We start from the raw sequence: 24,380 nt of genomic DNA, 5'->3' as shown, positions 1-24,380 counted from the left end.
CATTTTTAATTCATTTTCGAAATGGGGAGCTAATGCAATATAAATTATACCAGTACATTTAGTTCTGTGTAGTTTCATGGAATCGAAAGCCTCAGAAACAATTAAAACAATTTCACACAATTCTCCTAAATGATCATATGACAATACTGAGCTATGTGCTGCTTCTGCTGAGCAGTTTTAGTTGTTATTGATTTAATGTATGTAGATTTTTTGTAATATTCGTATTATTTTTAGTTTTTAAATGCTGCATTAAATCGCACTTTTTTGCTCTAACATTACGCTTGCTAAATCTGCGACGCACTTTACTAATGTCATTCTGTTGGTCTTTTTCTTGTGAGGTCTGTGGTCATTACACCAAACCGATTGGACCTCAGAGATTTCCTTTTTCATAACTAAATTACACTTTTTTAAATCTAGATTCTAGAGGATCAATCATGCAATCGTCAATTTCATAAATTACGCACCTATCGTTGTCAGTAACAATAAAACAAGACATTTTGATATCAAAGGGTGTAGGTGACAGGTACACTGTATATATTAATGTCCCTACTGTCCCTCGCTTATTCCTGTGCGTACAAATAATTTGAGACTTGCACGTGATAAGTATATTATGAAGTAGACAGCCCGACTGCGGTGCGAACCCCACTGGGTGAGTACTCTATATGGATAACATGTTTAAATATATTAATACATTAATATATTAAATATTTTATATATATTTTAATTTAATTACAGGCACGCTGATAAATGACTGTAAGTGCGACTTAGATACCTTGGTAGTCAATGTGCGATAATTCGATTTGATGCATGTTTATACCTGATTTTCCCTATTACCAAATAGCAATTAATAAAAAAAATATCAAGTTTTACTAAATATATTTATATATCTCCTATACGCAATAGTAACCATGTATAAACTCAAATTTCCTTAGTAAATCTCAAAATAACTATTTAAGCACCTCTCCGGGTTGGGCCTACTGGGTCCAATTGTGAATCTAAATAATCCCGGGAATCACACAAATATGTTTAATTAAATACCCAGTGTAGTTATTATTGTGTATTTTGTGGATACGTAAATAAAATGAAACTTGTCATAACCATTAAATTTGTGATTTTAGTAGTAATATCACGATGAATTCTCATTTGTCATTTTTCCCCTTTTTTGATCCTGATTTGGACCTCTTTTTTGATCCTGATTTGGACCTCCTTTTTGATCCTGATTTGGACCTCTTTTTTGATCTCTTCTTTTTTTCACCAGTCACGGCGGTGGTCTTTAAATCATCATCTAAAAATTGAGTTTCGGCGTCCGTGCGCTTTATATCTGGTGGTGAGTTAGGCAAACGCATTTCGACCTGCAAGCAGGCTACGTCGGCGGGGTTTTCATAAGCTTTGGATAGTCGCAAAACAAAGACGTGTTCCTTATCGTCCACAGGTAGTCCAGTGACTGGGCCGACCGCCAGGTTATTGGAAGACACCGGAACCGCGGGCAACACATGCATTATCCTTTTGCGTTGAGTGTTGATGTACTTTGTGGCAGTCGGTCGGTCGACAACGACGGTCGTTGGCACCACAGATTGGCCATTGTTCTCAGTGGTAGCGGCCTTGACGGCAGGGGTCCTTCTTCTTGCCACCCCATGACCCAAGTGGAAAGTGGCTCGGTCACCGACTACCCCAACCTGGCCTGGCAACAGTCGAATCATATTTGGGCCCAACCGGCCGACAGCCAATTTCTTCTTATTCACACAGAATGTTCGCATCAGCTGTAACAAGCGCAGCACGCAGTTGTCATTGGATAAGGTCGAAAAGAATCATACACTCAGACACACGCATACAGCTGCAGTATTAACCAATTGAAAATAAGAGCGGTTCCCTCGGTAAAAAAGTCGATAGGGGCTTGATAGTATGTGTACCCAATGGTACCTATTAGATACCTACAGATACCTATTATTACCATCACATATCTCTATATATAAATGAAAGATACTTTAGGAGTAATCAACGCAGAGTTGAACCTATTTGAGTTATCAAATTGAAATTTTGAGGCTGGATTAGTATTAAAATGTTGATAATTATCTATTTTCCTTAATCGAAGCATAATGCTTATCCCATATCATTTAAAACAGATCCATCTATCTTCTATCTACTACATAAAACAGTTAATTTATAATTTATTATTGCTCATTTCACACTGGAATCAATCGGAAGAAGAATGAAAAATTGTACAATTAGTTTTTTGATAAATTTTTGTTTATCATGGTTAATTAATAAAAAAAAATGAGCATTAATAAATTATAAATTAACTGTTTTATAAAATAGATAGAAGATAGATGGATCTGTTTTAAATGATAAGCGATAAGCGTTATGCTTCAATTAAGGAAAATATATATTTATTTTTATATACATTGATATTAATAGATAGATTGCAGAATTTTACTTCTCGGAACACCTATATTTAAGTAGATATAACACATAGTTAGACTTACAAAAAGTTATGGTTGCATGTCACTATGGAAACCCACAGGTTGCCGTGCTATAAAATATGTATGTACATATACAATTTGTACGTAATCAATTTATCTTTGCTAATTTCAGCCCTTTAAAATCAAAATTTTGAAAAATCCTTTCTTAGTGGAACTCAACATTTTAATATTAATCCATCCTAAAATTTCAATTTGATAACTCAAATAGGTTCAACTCTGCGATGATTACTGCTAAAGTAACTTTCCTTTATATATAGAGATTATTGCTTATTTCACACTGGAATCAATAGGAAGAAGAATGAAAAATTGTACAATTAGTTTTTTGAAAAGTTTTTGTTCATCATGGTTAGTTTAAGCAATCACGATTAAAATTTTAAACAAACTTAAGTCACGTGCTAGCCTCCACTCATACAATATTTGTATAGGTATACAATTTGCACGTTTATTTTAATTAATAACTAATTTTCCTCTCAACTTTCTTAATTTTTCAATAGAACTGTATTTGTTTAAATTTTTTGGTTGCCATTCAGTAATCTGGCAGATCAGGTTTAAGCATGTATTAAATCAAATTTTAGTACATTGCCTACCAAGGTGGCTGTCGGCTGAGTGTAACTTACACTGCACTTACAGCCGCTCACAATCAAAATAATTAATACAATTTAAATTAAACATATATTCATATAGAGTGTGCACCAACGGGGTCCACAGTCCACCGCAGGTGGATTGTCTACCTGATAATATACTGCACACATTTTCACAAGCGAGTCTCATATAGGGTTGGCATTTTTAACGAGCAACAAAATTAAGAGTATACAAGAAAATATTATTATTTTATTTATAATCCAGCTAACACTACTATTTAGCACTTGATACCCCTATGTAAAATACATTTTTTTCTTCTTTAAAACACAACAACGTGTGTTGATTTAAGAATTTAATTTTGAGAAAGCAAAAACTACACTAGGGCGAAGCGGGTACTAAGTTCAGCATTTGCTGCAAATTCGTATAGGAGACCGCCCTTCACTCATCAACGCCGAGACCAAACCGTTTTGTCTAGAGACTTGAAATTTTATACTGAGGTTCCTTAAGCAATGCAAGGGCACACGAAGAAAGGATTTTTAAAAATTCGGTCTTTATGGGGATAAAATTTTACCGGGACAGGACGGCTAGTCTTAGTATAATATTATCATGAAATATTATAATTTACACATATTGCACTTATAATTTACACTAAATACAGATAACATTTTTAATATCTTTTCTCAACTTTCTCATATATTACGAACATTAGGTGGCATCCCGGTTCCCCGAAATGGACATTCCTGGGTCGTGTATTTGTTGCAGTCAGTTACGCAACCGTAGTCACCCGGAGTGCTCATATCATCTGTATCTTGACAAGCAGACGTTTCGAACAAGTAATCCCTCATTTTCTCCAATGCTGTTACCGCGCATCTAACCATTTTGGACTCATCCCGGCAACACGCTCCACTATTTCTGGTTCGCTTAGTATGTTCCATTTTCCGAGATTCCTGATTTGTCGTGCACAAGTAAATTTTTTAAAAAGTGTAAAACGGTGAATTTTTATAATTTTTAAAAAATAAATTAAGTACATATGTTTTAACTAACTGAATTTTTATAGTGGTTGCTATGATTGAAGCATAGTTTGTATATTGAAACCAGACGATTATTTATTAAACTGGTATCTTTACAATAATCCTGATTCTAGTTAATAGAGTGAAGTAAATAGAAAGTGGATACACATAATATGTGTATTACATAATATGTTTACTAGACTCCTAAATTATGAGAAAAATATTATGAACATTACAATATAATTAGTATTAATATTTTTTAATATTGCCTTAAAAATCCAATTATTTTAAATTCAAATTCGTTTAGATTAAATAATTTATAATATAAACCGTTTTATTTAAACTAAATGTTCACATCCCTTGCCTTTTCTCCATTTATAGGTAGAGAAGAAACAATATGTTAGCAATTATATACATCATGTAAAGATAAAGTGATGTAATGTCTTATCTATTACCAAGTTGCAAATTTAACATTTTAGTCACTTTATGAATCATTATGGCAAATATAATTAATTGTAATAAATCCTTTAAAAAACTGTTAGTTTAAAAATGTTTGAAATTTTGATTTTTTTTTGTTATAAACGAAAAAAAAATGAAAAACCAAAACATATACAGCAAAAGCTTACACAAATAAAATAATAAAATATTAACAATACAAATTCGCCACAGTTCAATCATAGTGAATATTCATAACAACGGTTACAGTATACTGTAAATTTACTTTGTCGCGTCTCTCCCTACAATCACAAAGACTGTAACCTTTGTGAGTATTGGGTGAGACGCCTTCTTTAAACTTACTTTGTAGAGCTCAAAACCCATTGTAAGTCCTGAAAAAGACGTGTCCCACCCTGAATTTTTTTTTAAGAATAATACTAGATAAACAACAGTCAACGAAATAAGTTTTACTAGTCTATAATTCATCATTTTTAGAGCAGCCCAATGTTGTTTGAGTTTGTTTTAGTCAGTTAGGAGGGAGGATCTATCACTCGCCTACCACTGTGAAATAATTGAGTCACTTAAACTACAGTCAATGAAAAAGGAACCCAGGAAATTGTTTTGAATATCATCAATCACTGCTGGCAATCGTATTCTCAAATTAACTAAAAAAAACCCCGTTGTAAGGAATATATTTTTTTTAACAATAGTAAGAAGGATGTCCAGAAAGTAAGGTTACAACGTGTGTTAAAAATTGAACATATTGAAATAAAATTTACAAGACAAGTGTCAAAAAATGTCATTATTTCCCTACATAATCGCTATTGAAGTCAATACATTTTTGAAGCCTAGGTACCAGTTTTTGTGTACTCTCGTCGTACACCTTACAATCCACATCCTGAAGCCAATTGTCGAAGGTATTCTGGGCATCCTCGTCATTTAAAAATCGTAATCCACCCAAAAACTCCTTCAATTTATTGAAAAGATTATAATTCGATTGTGCCAGGTCCAGAGAGTAGGGTGGGTGAGGCACAATATCCCACTCGAATGAAACAAGCAGGTCCTGAATGAGATGTATGAGGTCTAGCGTTGTCATGAAGGAGTGACACATTAAGATTCAGCATTCATCTCTTTTTGTCCTTGATTTTTTTTTTCGACTTCTTGAGTGTCTAACAGTACGCAGCTGCATTTATGTTGATTCTTTTAGGCTTTTAGGCATAAAATCGACAAATAGTATACCTGTCCGGTCCCAAAAAAACGATGCCACGATCTTCGACTCTGAAAATTGGATTTTGAATTTTTTGGTTGATGGTGAATGGGTATGGCTCCTCTGTAGAGACTGTCTTTTTGGCTCAGGAGTATAGAGACACACCCACGTTTCATCACCAGTCACAATTGAGTCAAGAAAGGTTTTAACCTCGCCGCTTTTATACCATTCAAGAAATGTGTGTAAGCTAAAACACGATTTTGACGATGTTCTAGAGTTACAATATTGGCACTCACCTTGCACACAACTTCTTGTAACCAAGTTTTTCTGATTTGATTTCACTCAATAGGTGTCAGATATGTGGGAAACTTTCACTAAAGACGTCAAGAGTTACACGATGATCATCACGAACTTTTTTTTCAATCTGCTGCAGAAGTAGAGATGGTTTTCTACACCTTTCTTCGTCGTGAGTGTCAGTACGGCCTATTTTAAATAATCTAGCCCACTTGGTAACATGCTAACGTGGCATCACCTCAGATCTATAGGTGGACATAAGCTGGCAATGAATACTGGCCGCAAATTCGTTACTCAAAGTAAGCGACCTTATATCAGAGAGTATATCACATCTGCGGTAGTTGGAGTCATTAGAGGACGAACTGTTTGACGCTTTTGGCTTCTGTGACCTTGAGGCAATAAACCACACATATTTCTATTTTCGATAAGGAACAGGTGCAATGTACATACATGCCAACCACCGGCAGTCCTTGTTCTCGGGAGAGTATACAAGAGACCCAGAGACTGAGCTCTGTCAAAATCAATACCAGTGCATATCCGAAACCACAGTTAGATAAGTTAGAGCAGGAAAAACAAATTGTAGGCAAAAAGGTAGTGGTCAAACCGAGCCAAAACTTCAATTTCTGCAAGGACGACGTAGTTTACTAATCCACATTTACAGACATAAACCAGGCCAACCAGTAACAACAGGTGGCGGATCTCATCAATCAGCTGAGGCTGGTATCCGGGGACCAGGATGAGCCACGCACAGCCACCCAAATCTGCAGGATGTCCATCCACCACCTGTTACAGGACCCGGTGAGGGCAGCAATATACCACAAGGGCTGGACAGACAGGACGGCGGACATCCAACGGAAGCTGCACCTGACACAGCTCGGGCCATCGCGTCCGCAACAGCCACAGGCAACGCAACACTCACCGTCGAGGCCAAATCGATAACAGCTGGCAGCCAAAAAGGTGAGTGGTACTCCCAGTCCCTTGAGGCCTTGACGCCCTGGAAGCCGACACCGGTACCAGGCCCGTCAGGAGTGGCTCTCAAACCAATGGCGAGGATGGAAACGGTGCACAGTAGGAAAAGAGGAAGTACAGGGAGCTCATGACATACCAACAACACCGGATAGCCAAGCCGAGGGCGAAAGACCGGAGGAGCTATTACCAACCACCAGCCAGGCGCAACACAAACCACCGACTCGGAGATATTCACCGAATACTCGTGGCTGTTTGCACCAGGTCTGTCACTAGAGGTGCTGCCAGGGATTTAGTACGAAAAACCGTTCTTCACTCCGGTTAGTTCTCCAAACCGGGCATAGGAGCAAACGGGTAAGGCAAGCTTACCTCAAGCTTACTTGCAAGAGGTAAAGAAAGCACACTTCCCTCTAGCGGGACACCGACACCGGTACAACTGTATTAGTATGACACTCTACGCAGCTTCAGCCAGTACGAAGTACAGGGACCGTAGCGACCGGTCTGCGCTTTTACCAACCACCACCACGGGTTACGACAACGCGATATAGTCGACTCTCCTGCCACGCCACAAACGCACGAGATGGAAAGACAAGTCGCAATGGACCCAGTCTCACCCTCTTACGTAAAACGAACAACACGTCAACCCGCCGATTGCCGTACAACATACCACGTTTCATAAAACCATCTGTTTTACAATTTTTATATAAGTTTATAATGAGTGACTTATCACATAAATAAAGTTCTATTGACGGTACCAAACCAACAAGTGTGTGTGTAATATTTTTTTCTTCTGTCGTCCACCGACTCCATGACAGTATTTTGTGACCGGTCTACCGTGACGAACAACACCACCGTCATAATATCTGACACTTAACCAAAAGGGACACAATCAGAACTCAAAAATCTGTTCAATTTTTTGGAAACTCGGTGTAGGTACCCCTTGTACATAACGAGATTGTACAATTCTTTTTTTCTGGTTAATACTGCTGACGTTTACATGCATTTTTATCGTCACACTTGTTTTTATCGCATTTGCAGTGTTAAAAAAACATATCATTACCTCTGTTCAGAAATACAGTATCGCTAGGAAAATGGAATAATGAAAATTATGTTTCTACCGGCAACACTGGTTTTCCAACAGGTGTTGCAAAGTTGTCCCCTTTGAGAACCCATGTTAAACTTAAAGGTATCCTTTCTGGTTATTCTGTAGTTGGAGCTCAATTAATGGAAGAGGGCTACTGAAAAAGTGTCTTTTTTATCAACATATAATTAGGCTATAACGAAATTTATAAAAAATTAATCCACAAATTCTCCCACAGCTACGTAACTGACTATTCCACTGTTATAATGATGCATTTATTATGTGCATATACTTTTTAACAAACAATTAATTAAATAGATTTTAACAGTATTGAGGTTTTATGCAAGTGGCTCTTACCAAAAAGATAGAATAAGATAGGACAACGATCGAATGGAGTGACGGATAATATTTTTAACGGTACACAATAAACTAATATAACTAACCAAATACTAACGATTTAGCTTTTATCTATTTTTTCCTTGGATAGTCCTAGTAACATAACTCATAAGTTATAACAGAATTATACTAAAAAATGTACCTACTATAGTAAATAATAATACACAAATAATAATAAATATTAATAATATTATATAGGCTGAGTAGTGAGTGCTGTCTTCGCTTTTTGTGATTGAATTATTTTCCCAAGTAACATATAAATATTTAACGAATATTAAATCAATATTCATTTTCCATATTTTGTTTTGATTAGATTTTCATTTGTATTACATTTGTTTTCCATTGAATGAACCAAAAAGAAATGTTATCTGTTTAATCCAATAATTGTTTTATGTTATGAAATTCTAAACAAGGCATGCATTCAAAATCGTTCAACATTTTTGCACTATACCACTCATTTACTTCCACTTGAATTCTTCCCTGAACAACCGGTAAACATAAGGATATGGAAAAATCTGGTTCAAATCCATCAATATCGCCAACATTTGGCTCAAAACTATATGGTTTTAAAGACATTTTAAAACGTACAAGTACGGACTTATAAGATAATAAATGCGGAGACACTAAGTGCCTAATATGTTATAATATGTAATAAATTGTGATACTATTGGTAACAGATAACGAAATAAAACGAATTTAGTCGAAATGTAGTTTGTTGTGGTATTTAGGAAAGCCCATAAACTGAACAAATCAAAATAATATGTATAAATTCTGGACAAAAAAAACGTTTTCTAGGTTTAATATTTATTATTTCTATAGGATGTTGATATCAATTTGTAGGAAAATATCTAAGCTTTTATAATATGAAAACCGCTTTTCATTTTGAGTATTATAAGTTAATATATAAATAAATTACTAACGACGCGTCGAGGAAATAAGTGTATTGAAAAAGGCTGACCGATGGAACCTGTGACGTCACGCGTCATCTTAAAACGTGAATAAGAACCGAACGGAGCGAAGCAACGAAAAACTATTTTTATCCAAATAAATAATTGTTTTCATTCTTCAATATTTCATAAAAACATTTTTTTTTTAATTTTCACTTGGATAGTCCTTTAAGTACCTATTGGACATTAGTTATATTAGTACTACAGTTTAACCAATATTAATTGTTTCCGAAAAAATTGCATTAGAAAACGTCATTGTGTATATTATGATTATATAAAATATAATAATATACTTTAAAAGTTTCAAATACCCACGAAAAATATTTTTAAATTACAACAAAATAACTAAAATCATTATTCTTTGTTTAAAATGTTAAAATATTTAATTTCGTCCAAATTTGAATAAGAAAAAAGTAGAAGATATTAGAAACCGTTGTGCAGTCATGAAAATCTTAAATTAAAAAATAAATCAAAACTTATTTTAAATGAAAATTGTAAGTGCATTTTTTAGGTGATTGATTAAAAAAATATTGAAATATTTGAACGAAATGACCATACGCATTATTTTGTTCCACAATAATTATATTTCAAATTATATTTATTCCTATGTAAATAGTTCCATACATAGTCGTGTCCAGACCTTATTCGTAGGTGGTGCACAGCAGTGGCATATTCAGGGGGAGTAGGTTTCTGCAAACCCCATCGCCCACTAAAAAAAAATTATGTTTCGGTTTAAGGATATGACCCCCAAATTTCTTAATAAGCTTTATCATCATTATCTAATTATGATTAAATCAGTTTTACTTTTTTTATTAGGAATAAAAAACAATATTCCTTTTATTAGATAAATAAAATAACTAGGCAATATAAAATTTATTTATTTTTTTTTTATTGTTACAGCATCAACATCATGGTTATTAGCTTACAAGATTATATGGTTATGTACATAAGGGGGTTTTTACAGTGATACAATAGTGATTAAGGGGAAAAAGAGAAAATATAAAAATACATAATGAAAATAAATTATAAAAATTAAGTTAAATTAAGTAGTACATTTCAATTTTTTTGACAAAAGATATTATTTTTGGTATGTCTGCGTAAGGTCCTATGGCATCATACAGATTGTCTGGAATTTCATATTCTTTTCTGGCTTCAGTGAAGATTTGGCAGTGGATGATGATATGCTTGACTGTCATGGGAGTATTGCAAGAGCGGCATATAGGAGGTTCGGTCTTTTCCATTAGGTATCCATGGGTTACTCTCGTGTGGCCAATTCTAAGTCGGTTCACAATAACATCTTCTTTTCGGTTTGAAAAATTGAGTTTTGGCCAAGGTTCAACTGAGTGTTTGATTTTCCTTAATTTGTAATCGGTAACTAGACGCCAATCTGAGTCCCATAATTGCATGCAGTATTTGTCGACGTTTCTGATTATATCAACTGGAGACATAAGAGAAAGTGTTAAGGAGTTGGGGTTACTTATAGCATTTCGGGCTGCTTTGTCTGCTTCTTCGTTTCCTCTGATATTGCAGTGATCCGGAGTCCATATGAAACGTATGTATTTATTGGATAAATGTATAATATTTTTTATCTTTAAGACTAAGGGATTGATCTGAGTATTAGATTTTATATTTGACAGGACACTGAGTGAGTCGGAACAGATGTCGATTCTTTCATAATTTTTATTTACAGCTGTTTGAACACCTTTTAAAAGAGCTATGTATTCAGCCGTATAAATACTGCTATGATTATTTAATTGAAATGCTTGAGTAGAACTTTTATGTATAACTGCCAGACCTATGCCTGTAGAAGTTTTGGATGCATCTGTATAGATTTGTGTCTTATTATGGTTATCCGTATGAATTAGTTCATTAAATAGGTTCCGATAGACTATTTCGGGTGTTTCTTTTTTAACATGGGCACTAAGACTGGTATCAATTTCTAATTGATTTAAACTCCATGGGGGAGTAAGGCAGGTCTCATATTGAAGGATTGTGTCTGGGGAGATATTGTTGTCGGACATTTCTTTGCGAAATCTTGTGCTTAGTGGTTTTCTGAGATTTGTGTTTAAAACATATACAGATGGAGATTGGTTTACATTTAGATAACGAATAGTTGAATTATCTGGAGTGGACAAAATTCTGGTTATATATTTGAGTGATAGTTTTAGCCTGCGATATTGAAGTGGAGGCTCCCCAGTGATGGCTAATAGGCTGGAGATAGGGCTGCTTCTGAAGGCTCCAATTGAACATCTTATACCGGTGTTATGGACTGGGTCAAGAAGTTTGGATATATGCCAATTAGAGTTTCCATAGCAGATTGAGCTGTAGTCTAGTTTTGATCTAACTAGTGTTCTGTATAAATTTAATAAAATTGAAAACTCGGCACCCCATTCTAGATGACTAAGAGTTTTAATTACTCTTAGGTTTTGGTAGGCTGATTTTTTTGTTTTCAAAATGTGAGGTTTCCATGTTAATTTAGAATCGAAGGTAAGGCCAAGGATAGTAATATTTTCAGTAAAAGGCAAGCAGATGGTGTTTAAGTAAATTTTGGGTCTGGTTACGTTCCTTTTTCTGGAAAAAAGGATACATTTGGTTTTGTGTGGAGAGAAAATAAAGCCTGAATTATGACACCATTTTGACATTTCATTGAGGCAGTCTTGTAGTAATTTGGTTATTGAAGAGATTGAATTTCCTCTAACGAAGATGTGTGTGTCGTCAGCAAAGATAATTGATTGGATTGGTTTAGGTATGGAGTCAGGGAGATTGTTGATGGCGGTTTGCAATAGAAAGACACTGAGTGGAGATCCTTGCGGTACACCATTTTCTAAATCAAAGGTATTAGAGGTGTACTCCCTGATTTTTAATTGAAATGTTCTTTGGCTTAGGAAGTTAGTTAGGTAGTTTATCATATTACCGTGAATATTCCATTTTTTAAGCAATTCGATTACTCTGTAACGCCAAACAGTGTCGTAAGCTTTTTGTAAATCTAAGCTTATTAGAATCATTATTTGTTTATTAGCAAATGTCTCCAATATTTCTGATTCTATTTTTACATGGCAGTCAGTGGTGGAATGGTGCTTTCTGAAACCATGTTGGAAAGGTGATAGAAGGTTATATTTATTCGCAAACCAATATAGTCTGTTGTATACTATTTTTTCTAGTAGTTTGCTCATGCTACACAGGACAGAGATTGGTCGGTATCCGGTTGGTTTTAATCTATCATCGTTTTTTTTGGGTATAGGAGTGATAATAGCATTTTTCCATTTGACTGGTAATATCCCCAATCGCCAGATCTGATTGAATAGTTTAAGTAGTAGGAGGTTGCCACTTGGGGTTAGGTTTTGTAAAAAGATAAAAGGTATTTTGTCAGAACCACAACTGTTACTCTTTTTTCCTAGTAGACCTGTATTTAGTTCACTTAATGTTATCGGTTCATTTAGAATGTCCCCTAAGCTTTGGTTCTCATATATGAAGGGGGAATTATTGGTTTCGGTTTCTTGTTTATATTTTAGGAAGTCATAATTTAAGTTGGCGTTGCTACTATTTGAATAGAAGTGATGCCCAATTGACTGGGCTATTGTATGAGGGTCGGTAAGAATTGCATTGTCTGTTAAAATGGTTTTAATTTGTACCAATGTTATCCCTTTTATGATTTTAACTTTGTTCCAGATTTTTGTAGCTGACTCTTTGGAATTTAATTTTGAGGTGAAAAGTATCCATGATTTTTTTTTTTTCATTTTTGATTAAAAATCTTACTTGTGCTTTGTTTTTTTTAAAAATCTATAAAGTCCTGGATTTGTTTAGTGCGTTTGTATTTATTAAACGAAGTCTTTTTATTTCTTATAGCGTGTTTAATATCTTTATTCCACCAAGGGACCGGGGGGCGTTTTCCAGAGTAGCTATGTTGTTCAATATTATTTGCGGTTGTATTATAAATTAGTTTACTAAATTGTTCAATATTTTCATCAATAGTATTTTCATTTGAAAAAAATGTATTTTTTAGATTTTTTTTGATTTCCGTTTGGAACTTGTTCCAATCAGCATTTGATAATTTCCATTTAGGGTTACGGGTGTGTATTTCATATGGGTTGGTATAACATAAGGTTATTTTAATTGGGAAGTGATCACTACTAGAAAGCTCCGGAATAACGTCCCATTCTAAGTTAGGTGATATTGTTGCAGAGGAGAAGGATAGATCAATAGCGGAAAGGTTGCCATTACTAGAGTTCACTCTTGTTGCTTGGCCGTTATTGAGAATGTTGATGTTATTGGTATTAAGAATTGTTTCGATTTTGGTTCCTCTAAGATCGGTGTCATTACAACCGCACAGAGTGTTGTGGCTATTGAAGTCAACCAGAACGATAAATGGGGTGGGTAGTTGATCAATAATATTTTGGATATCTAAAGCGTTGAAGTCTTTGGAGTTTGGTAAGTAAATATTGCAAATGGTTAAATTGCTTTTAGCTGTTAAGTTTACAGCTATTACCTCGAGATGTGACGTTATGGGAATTTCTTTCGAAGGGACAATATTGTTTATGAAAATGGCAACTCCACCGCTGGCCCTTCCTGTGCGGTTTCTATTTTTAATATAGCTTGAATAATTATTTANTTTTTTTTCAGCTCAAATGGCATAGCATTAAAATTAATTGAACCTAAATAATCAACGAACATATTACCTATATTTTTTTTTGTGTAACTAACATGCAAATCGTAAGCCCTGTGCTCCCGTTTATTGACGTTTTTAATAGTAATTTTACCGGCTTTAAATAGAATGGAGAACTGCTTATATAAATAACGGACCGGTAGGACTCTCAATTCTTTATAGTTTAAGGAAGTCGAGCCATAGAGCTCCTTTTTCCCTAGACACAATCTTACTGCATGATTTTGTTGAATCACCAGTGGTTTTATAGCATTATCAGAACACCCACCCCATACTAAAAGACCGTATTGGAAAATTGACTTATAAAGTGCGTTATATACAGTATACATTGTTTCAGTAGGTAAGAGTTTATTAAGTTTGAAGAATTTGCAAATAACAGATCTTAATCTCATAACCACATTTTCAATATGAAATTTCCACCGTAGATTCCAGTCTAAAATAAGACCTAAATATTTAACAATCGTAACCCTACTTATTTTTTGGCAGTTACATGATTTAAAATTTAAATCTTGATTTTTACAAGAGTGAATAATAATATCATCGAAAGGTATGTACGTATTATAAATTGAGAAAGCAATGAAAACACTTTTACTTATATTCAAAGTCAACTTATTATTATTTAGTTCTTTAAAAACAGTATTTACTCCAACAGTCGTTTTTTGTTGAACGTCATCCCAAGAGTTTCCAGAAAAAAGTAAACAGGTATCATCAGCATAGGTTACAACTTGACCGTCAATACGTAGGTTACAGATGTTATTTATATACAAAATGAATAAAAAGGGTCCTAAAACACTGCCTTGCGGTACACTGTTCACAACGAACGATGGAAGATGATTTTTTTTTAGAATAAAATATTTTATATTATTAATAATCTAATATGTAATAAAATTTAAATAAAAGTTAAATTTGTTTATATTATGTATCAATTAAATCATTTGACAATGTTTATTTATTTAAAATAAAATCAATAAAATAATTATTATTTCAATTTATCGAGTTTTAATTGAAATATTGCAATACACGGTCAAAATCACCGTGTGCGTGGAATCTCGTGAATATTTTTAATGCGTGTAACCTAGGGTTAGATGTGTGGCCCGTTTGTTTACAGAGATAACACATCACTTTGTCATCTGAGAGAAAAATGCGATAATCTTTTTGTTCAAAATTGATTAGAATTGAACTGGGCATTTTATTAATATCATCGGGATGAATATAAAGTTGACGTCGAAAACTTCCTATGTGATTAAATTCATCATTTGCGAAGCCTGCTTTCATGAATGTTATCGGTGTAATTATTTTAATTGCTAAATTGTTGAATGCATTAGTAATTACGTCGTGTGGTATGACCGGTTGTACATTGGACACAATTACACGTTTGGCTTGGTTGATAAGACGGCGAAAGGCTATCTTCTTGTTATTTATAATAATGTACAGCTGTTTGGTGATAATCTGTTCTACGATATTTTTGCTTGCAAAATAGATACAAAAACGATTGTTTGATATGCGCGAAGCAAATTTTATATTGTTTGGATTAGTAAGTTGGCTAAATGCTTTTATATATTCGATTTGGGGTAGGTCTTCAATGGTATTAAATATTACTGCTTGATCTTTTTTTGGAAATTGGATATTAGCGGTTGTTTCTGCGAAAGTTTTTTGAGAATTGGATTTTTGAGCTGATAGTGTAGTTAAGTTGGAGTTTGAATTTATGTTATCCACCGTGATGAGATGGATGTGAGATGATGTTGCTGAGACTAGGGGGGGCCGAAATAAAACAACATACCTTATCGATTGGGGCGTTCACGTGAACTGCTATCGGAAGCTAAAAATGCGATTTCGTAGACCGGGAATATACGTGTGTATCGGTCGGCTGATAAACACGTACTGAAAATTGTATTTTAAAATATAATTAATTTGTAATACTTTGTACAAATGTTTTTATAATCACAAATCATCTTAATATATATTATAATTCTAAACGTCGTTTTGTTGGTATCATCACTTTAAATTCCTCGATAACTTCGTCATAATTAATATTTGTTGTCATCTGTTGTTCAATGAATAGAAACATTAAAGCGTCAAGTCTTTCTTGAGTCATGGTGCTGCGGAGTTTTTTATTTGAGGAATGATCACTCCAGTTTCTGTACAACACTCAACTGTCTCATTATAAATTTTTTTAAATAAGTTTTCATCTGATCTTAATTGAGATATGCTCAGTTTTAGTGATTTGATCATACTTAGAGAATTTAATAGATCTAAATCCTCAGCTTGGAGACATGAATTAACTTTAACAATGAGTAATAAAAGAGGATGTAGCATATTTAGTGCAAAAATGAATTCAAATGTTTGTAATTGCATCAGTAAACCTTTTGACTTTGATCTTACATCTGGAATTTTAATTGTGTCGCAGATATTTTGGATTGCAGAGATAATGGCCAAATAATTATTTTTTACTGCGGCGACAGGTTCAAATAGACACGCCTATCGTGTTGTAGAAATAGATTTTAGAGTTTTAAGAGTTAAGTTTATTTCTGTGGCTACTTTTTCTAATTTAGCGTGTCGAATACAACTACCCTCTATAAATGAGTACAAAAATTGTATTGTACCAAAGAAATCAAAAACTAATCGATTCTTTCGGCCAATAGAATCTATCAATACTAAGTTTAGGCAATGTGCATGACAATGAACATAGAATATTTTAGAATTTATTTCTTTGCATTTTAATTGGACACCGTTAGATTCTGCCATAGTAGCGGCTCCATCAAAACACACAGCAACTACATCCAACCAGCTGAGACCCAATTGTTTCTCTATAATGGAACTTAGAGAATCAAAAATAGACTGTGAATCTACTGCTGTTAGTTGCATCATGCAAACAAAATACTCAACTGGTGAATTGATTATATCATCGTAATATCTTACAATAACTGACATCTGTTCGTGATGGCCACAGTCACTAGTTTCATCAGCCATGATTGATATTTTTTTGTTTTTTAGAGAAGATACAAGTTTTCTTTTATGAACAGAATGAATAGATAAAATCAAATCGTTTTGAATTAAATTACTAATATAAGTTGCATTTTTGGGGGCTTCATCCAAATGTTTTTTTAATGTCGTATCATACTTTTTAAACAGCCAGGCAAGCTCCAAAAACATTCCTCTAATATCACTCTTTAGATTTTCATTGTGCCCTCTGAATGGCTTTTCAGTTTTAGCTAAAAGTATAGTTATATCAATTAACCTTTGCATTATACTTCTATTATTCAACCTACCACTTTCTCTTTTACTCAGAACTAGCTCTTTAGCTTCATCTAAAACAACATCAATAGATTTTTTTATGGACATTTGATAATGATTCAGTACTATAGAAATGTGATTTTGTTTTCTGATGTTTTCTAAAAGAAGTAGTACTAGTACTCCAAGTTTTGAACCCTCTGGTAGTAAATGCTTCATCTGATTGACCTATGTTCAAACTATTTGACTTAGACATCCTACATTGGAAAACTGTAAGCAGAGTCACTAGAAGGGCTGTATTCTAACCAAGAAAATTCTCCATAATATTGTTGGTTGAAAGAACGGTTTTTATTTCCAAAGGTTGTCCTTGGAAAAATTTGTAATTTAGGTTAAAATGGACGACGGTTTACTCTTTCTTTAAATTCAAGGCGATTAGTAGGTAAATTAGTTACAGGATCATCATAGTGTGGCAAATTGTTTACTGAAATGTATACATAAATAATGTATTATTTAAATTATCAAATCAATTGAATACAAATGGTTTATCTAAACTCTCAACTACTTGGTAAAGCTATAAATTATAATATATAATTAAACTCAAAAATGCATGCAATAGAAAACTAAAACATAAATAATTTATACCTCACTTACTTTGTTTAGACATATTTATAGATGAGTAATAGGTTGATATTTTAGGAAACTAAAAAATAGTGGTCAGGTTTTGATTATTTATTTATTTATAAATACACAGTTTTAAACATAAAATATAGGTTAGCAGGTACTATAACATATAACATATAAATACTACAAACAGTATAAATATTTAATAAATAACACAATACATAAACAGCAAACACAAAATGTTGAACAAACATAAATATTTTCACAGACATTTATTGTAAAATCAATTTTTCTTTAGACATTTTTATATAAAGTAATATATTATTATACCTAGTTGCCCATTAATAGACACTAGCATGGAACATTCTGGCTCTTGCTGTATTGCTTTACCATTGGTCGATACTAAAAAAAAAAATTAAAATTATAGACAACAAATAATATGTTGTTACTCACATATAAATTTATGTTAGAATAATGTATCATGCATGTATACTTGATTGCTCATTAGTAGACATTGATGTGGAGGTGGAACATTCTGGATCTTGCTGGAATATGTTAATATCGGCAGATCCTAAAATAATAATTACATTTTTAAAACATTTTCAGCAGCTATAATAAATAATAATAAATATAATAAATTACTTAATTAAAATTAGTAATTTACTTACCATTATTGGAATTAGCACTTGCAGATTTTTTAAAGAAATTTAGAATTGTTTTATTACTCATTAGTCGTTAAACAATACACAATAAACATGATAAGTTCTCTGTTCGCACGTGTTTCATTATTTATCAAATGGTACAAATGTTATCATAATTCTATCATAAATGGTGGAGAATCTGTCATTTATCATTATGTCGTGAAGATAATAATGAACAAAAACTACACTAACAATTAGTACACAATTAAATGAAATACTTCTATTATCAATGCCAAATAACAACAAGGGAAGCACTATCAATAATTGTAATAGATATTAAAAGTCCACATGATGAAAATCAAAAAATTTAATATGAAATCAGAATCTAAGAAAAAAGTTAATATTATTATGTACCGCAATTCATAATGTAAGTTAGATCAAATTTCGCAGGTCATGCCTGTGCCTGGCTATGGTTCCATAAAACATGTCTTCCAATTACAGCTTGTTAAAAGCAATATTTCTTCCAACGACCAATTTTTCCCTAATAACTTTGTTCTAATAGCTATTTGTGGAACTACAGATGTTATCCCACCGGTACGCCAGTATACATTTATTGTTTTGGCGGGAGATTGTATTATTTTTTATCATTGTACATTTAAATTTAGATTGTTTATATTGGTATACATTATTTTAAAATGTCAAATATATTAGTACGTATTAGGTTAAACTAGAATGTTTATTATAGAAATTGGTTTTAACCTTAAAGGACTACACAACAGAAAAAAATTTTTTTTTTTTATATTTTTGTGAAATATAACTAAATAATAAAAGACTATTGGCACCACTAAAAATTGTTAGCGTCCAATATTTAGCCAGTTACGGGTATTTGAAAAATACGCGTGACGTCATAATTTCGCCGCCGCCGTTTACTCTGTACACGGTTTTAAGGGAATATTACAAGTCTCGCTGTTTAAACGCGTATAACTCGGCTAATAATAAATTTTTTGATTTAGACCCTTAAAATAATTTAAAGCTTTAGAACTAAATTTTTAATTTAATATTATTTTCTTGTAAAATTATTAAACGGTTTATTTATAAACGAATGATAAACTTTCTTAGCAATATTTTTGTATTATTAGATTTATTCATTTCTTTACTTACGTACGCCGTTCGTATTCAATATATGAATAATATTATTGTGGTGGTTTATTAGTGTGTATATATGTACAATAAAATATGTTTGAAAATTATTTTTAGACGAATGATTAGTTAATAACATTACTTTATGTGTATTGTATTTACATCAGTAGGTATTATTATTATTAGCTATCAGTAGGACAAGCAGTCGCCAGTCGTCACAAGCACAAGCACAGTACACGCATACAACCTGTATATTTTTTTACTCTAGGTAATATTAAAGTTTTTTTAGTGCTATCAAACTAATTTGTGACATGGCATTACAACCATATAGTTTTGAGCCAACAATCAACGATATTGACAGTAATTTCAATCCGATGCATTTTGCTAAAGACATTTTAAATACAAATTTGTACGAAATTTTTTCTTTTACAGAATTCACTCCATTTTTTAAATCGTTTAGGAGATTTTTCTCTTTTAGGAAATGTAAAAAAATGTATTTTTTCTGGGCCTGTTTTAACACCTTCTTCACTATGATTAGAACAACCATAAACGGAACACAACATTTTAATAGGTGCAATCATTGATTATAAATACTAGTACTAGTAAATAAATACTAGTATTTATAATCAATGGTGCAATCTTTTATTTTATTGTATAAATATAAACTATACTGCGCATACGAAAACTAAACATACGATTACACGAAACACGATGAGTACGGACTCGCGACGTACGACTGAGGCCTAGACGACTAGACAGTATTATTTATATTAATTATTACAGTTTTTATTTTGATACACCACTGGGCAAATATTGTTATTTATATTACGATAAACACAAAATTATACTAAGTTAAATAATACTGTAAAATATATTATCTACAAACATGTATAAATAATAAATATAGTTACATTTACACAATAATAATACGGTGCACAACAGTCCTAAAATAGTCTACAGTCGTATAAATAAATGTTTGTTTAATTTTTAATTGAATCATATGATGAACTTATTATTGTAAAAAACATGCAATAAAAGAAAAATTTGTGTACTTTAAATTATTATAAAGGTCTACATCAATAAATTGAGTATTAGTCGACTTATAAGAGATTAAACAGCGAAAGTTGTATTACTCCCGTAAAATCGTATACATAGTAATCGGCGGCGTCGAAATTATGACGTCACGCGTATTTTTCAAATGACTGCCGCAGGCTGAATAATAGTTGTAAATATATTTTAATGGTATCTCTGTTTTTATTTCACTTAATACTATATTTTAAAATAGACTTGTTTTTTTGAGTGTTATGGTCCTTTAAACGCTATTTGTTATTTATCAATAAAAATAATAAAGGAGATATTTTTTTTATTGAAGAAGCAATGAATGTATAATTATGGATGAAACAAATAACGTTTATGTAAGTACAACACATAAATTAAACTATGTAATTTAAAAGAGTACTAAAGAATGTTGTTTTGTTAATTATTTAGGTATGTAATGATTACTTTGGAGTAAAACATTTTGGAGGTTGGTACAATACCTTGGTACAACCCCGTCAACATTAATTCCTAACTCTATTATAATATTGTCATCAAAACAATCAATATGCTCAGATAAAGTTTTACATAACATATACTCAACACCAATATGAATGTAATCTCCTGGAGGTACATTAATAATAGTAGGGAAATTAGCTTTTGGGGTTTTTAATAATGTCCTGGCGTCTTTTGGAAGATTCAGATTTTCAGACCGCAAAATTGTTAGAAGAGAATTCAAACAGTTGTGTGAAACATGGAATTCAGCAACCCATTTTTGCAGTTTAATTTTTAAAGTTTCATTATCAATATTATCATTGTAGTTCATGTTTGTATCACATTGATCATTGACAGTTAAAAATGTTTGAGGTTCAGTACAATTATATGGTGATATTGTTGAGACTGGTGTATTATCCACAACTGCAGAAACATCTTCAGAATTTAGAATACAAGATACATTTTGTTCATGTTTCTGATAAGCATTTTGAAAAAGCATATCCATATGGTTGGAGGTATTGTTCTGTGTACGACGCAAAAAATGTCTTCTTGATAATGATTCATTATTCTTTCTCTTTCGAATCTGAAGAAGTTTAATAAAAACAAAATATAAGTTTTATTTTAGTTTTAAGAAAACAAGCTAACAGCTTGGACAGTTAAGATAGAATAAATTAAAATAATAAGTTTGGATATGCTAATACTAGTAATGTTTAAACTTTAAAGCAAAATAATGAAATAGTTTTATTTTGTTACACTTTTTGAAAAATTGTTATTTTATTTATTTTGACTTCTAAATGCATATTATAATTATAATATAGTATAAAAAAAATACATTTGTAACTAATGAAACAATTAATAAAAATGACAAATACAAAATAAACAAATTTAAATATTTTTAGTTACTAGTTATAGTTTTTAAATGCATAGTATAATAATATTGTATATAAATAGCAAAATGTTAATTTGTAACTAATGAAACAATTTTTAAAAAAAATGACAAATACAATAAATAAACAAAGTTAAATATTTGTGATTAAGCAAAAAGTAAAATAAGTTGAAAATTAGATTTTTATTTTTTCTTCTCTTTTGAAACGTTGTAAAGCATGGCGAAACCAGTCTTTAACATGGTTTTCGAAATCTGATTCTTTAGCTTGAAATGTATTAATAGCTGTATCTAAAATTCACATGAAACAAAAAAAAATTAAAATGATGAATCTTTTCAAAATATATAAATTTTGATAGATTACTTTTGATAATATTCACGATATTTAGATTTTGGAGTGCTTGATTTTGACGAAACCCTGTCCAGGAAAATTTTGTAGCTAGTTCATTTGTAAATATCTTGGTGAATGCCCTTTTCACAAAGTTTTTAAGACTTGTTCCTCCTACTTGATTTATATAATATTTCTAAAACAAATATTAATATTAATAATGTACTTATATAAGATAATTAACAGAGGAAAAACAAAAAATGAATTTAATTAAATGTCACCTACCAATTGACGTTCAAATTTTTCTTCTGTTTTCAATCTTTCATCAGCAGTAATAATAGACTCAATAGTTTTGAAAGGAAATATTGAAAGAAATTCCTCATCATGTATATTGTTAATGGGACTACCATTATTCAATTTAATTTCCATTCGCTCCAATTTGGCATCGATTCGTTTAACATAGTCTAATGTAGTCATTTGAATTTCAAGTAGTTTTTTGTATATATCATCACTATTAGTGTTACATTCATATGTATTAAATGGCACATAAGACATAGGTAGTGTTGTCTAGAGTCAGTATTGCATTTTCCCCTACATTTTCAGGTTTGTCAGTCATCTTTAAATTATCTAAAAATATATTAATTAATTTATCATTTAAATATTAGCAACTAAATAAATTAAACTTTTACCAAATTAATACAATTTCAAAATCAGTATGTCTAAACAAAAAAGTTTAAAATATTTTATTACAAATTATTTGAAAAAAAAGTATCATTAGCCTAAATAAATGTATTAAGTTACAGTATTTACATTAAAATCCAAGTTAAAATAATGACCAACATTATTATATACTACTATACCTGTATCCAGTATAAACCAAACACAATTTATAAATAACAAATTAAATTACAATTAATAACTTTATTATTATGAATACATACCAAGTGACATAAGCGTAGTAGTGCTATTTCCAGTACTGGGTTCATGTACAACTGTATTATAATATGGTTCAGCTGCTGTATTTAAAGGACCTAAACAAATTTATTTATTTTATAATTAAACTATTAACAATGTTATAAATTATTATATTATTTAATAAAAACTTACAAGAAGTTATATTGGTGTTTACTGTTTTGGATATTTTAACAGGAGTTAATTGTAGACAATCGGATTCTATAAAATATAAAAAATGTATAAGTATGTAGTTTAATATAGGTACCAATGTACCATAATATATTGTCAATGTAGGTTAATTTAAATGTATACATTTTATCTAGCTTTAGATATTAGATAGTCTTTTAAAGTATTTGAGTAAATGTATTTAAATACTTTTTGAATTAAGTATTTTAAAAGTATTGTAAATACTGTCTTGGACATATTTGTATTTGAAAATCAAAATAATACTTTTATGCGAAAACTTTTCAAAATTCAAACGAATTATTCGTCAATTATTTGTATTTGTTAATAAATATTTTTTTTTTTTAAATACCTATTTGAAATGTATTTTAAATACTTTCTGAATGGATGTTTTTGTATCAGTATTTAAATACAATTTTAAAACTATCTTTTACAAGACTGGCTATAGACAACTAATGAAATTATTTCATTAGTCATTTCATTGAAGGATTGAAGTTTAAATTGCTCTGTAATATACTGTGAAAACATACCATCACTCTCAACGTTATTGTGATGAATCATAATTTTGCGTTTGTAATTTTTTTTTTGTCTAGGAGGAGTTTTTTCAGACTCTGACGCCGAAATAAAAAGTTCCTTTTCCTTACAAACGGCACTAGCATAATCATCTTACATAAATAAAAAAAATAAATAGATTTAAAATGAATTATTAAAAGACAAGAAAATAGGTAAAATAATAAGCGAGACATGGAGACAAGGTGATTAATAAATAACAAAATAAAATAAATTAAATTGATATATAGGTATACTTACC

The 24,380-nt window shown here is 31.6% G+C and overlaps 3 protein-coding genes across 3 annotated transcripts; all 3 read right to left on the bottom strand.

Annotated features, from left to right (window-relative positions):
• Window positions 1–1,139: 1,139 nt before the first annotated feature.
• On the bottom strand, window positions 1,140–5,603 carry LOC111043059. The gene is made up of 3 exons (XM_022327840.1): window positions 5,364–5,603; window positions 3,767–4,009; window positions 1,140–1,760 (listed from the first exon to the last, which is right to left on the bottom strand). The coding sequence occupies exons 1-3, from the start codon at window positions 5,601–5,603 to the stop codon at window positions 1,140–1,142; spliced, it is 1,104 nt and encodes a 367-aa protein (XP_022183532.1).
• Window positions 5,604–9,147: 3,544 nt separating this feature from the next.
• On the bottom strand, window positions 9,148–13,135 carry LOC111043058. The gene is made up of 2 exons (XM_022327839.1): window positions 10,469–13,135; window positions 9,148–9,192 (listed from the first exon to the last, which is right to left on the bottom strand). Exons 1-2 carry the CDS (start codon window positions 13,133–13,135, stop codon window positions 9,148–9,150), a joined length of 2,712 nt encoding a protein of 903 aa, XP_022183531.1.
• Window positions 13,136–16,536: 3,401 nt separating this feature from the next.
• LOC111043057 (zinc finger MYM-type protein 1-like) lies at window positions 16,537–17,508 on the bottom strand. The gene has a single exon (XM_022327838.1). It carries the CDS (start codon window positions 17,506–17,508, stop codon window positions 16,537–16,539), a length of 972 nt encoding a protein of 323 aa, XP_022183530.1.
• Between the last annotated feature and the right edge of the window lie 6,872 nt (window positions 17,509–24,380).

Source organism: Myzus persicae, unplaced genomic scaffold (genome assembly GCF_001856785.1).
Source record: "Myzus persicae strain clone G006 unplaced genomic scaffold, MPER_G0061.0, whole genome shotgun sequence".
Taxonomy (NCBI): domain Eukaryota; kingdom Metazoa; phylum Arthropoda; class Insecta; order Hemiptera; family Aphididae; genus Myzus; species Myzus persicae.
The sequence above is the reverse complement of the archived record's forward strand: the minus strand, read 5'-3'. Positions and strand labels throughout refer to the sequence as shown.

Coding starts and splice junctions, on each gene's coding strand:
- LOC111043059 (XM_022327840.1), bottom strand. CDS start 5,603: ATGACAACGCTAGACCTCATACATCTCATTCAGGACCTGCTTGTTTCA. Junction 4,010..5,363: donor ACGAGAGTACACAAAAACTG/GTACCTAGGCTT, acceptor ACGACAAATCAG/GAATCTCGGAAAATGGAACA. Junction 1,761..3,766: donor GAACCGGGATGCCACCTAAT/GTTCGTAATATA, acceptor CGCTTGTTACAG/CTGATGCGAACATTCTGTGT.
- LOC111043058 (XM_022327839.1), bottom strand. CDS start 13,135: ATGAAAAAAAAAAAATCATGGATACTTTTCACCTCAAAATTAAATTCC. Junction 9,193..10,468: donor TACCAAAAATAATATCTTTT/GTCAAAAAAATT, acceptor TGATTTGTTCAG/TTTATGGGCTTTCCTAAATA.
- LOC111043057 (XM_022327838.1), bottom strand. CDS start 17,508: ATGAAGCATTTACTACCAGAGGGTTCAAAACTTGGAGTACTAGTACTA.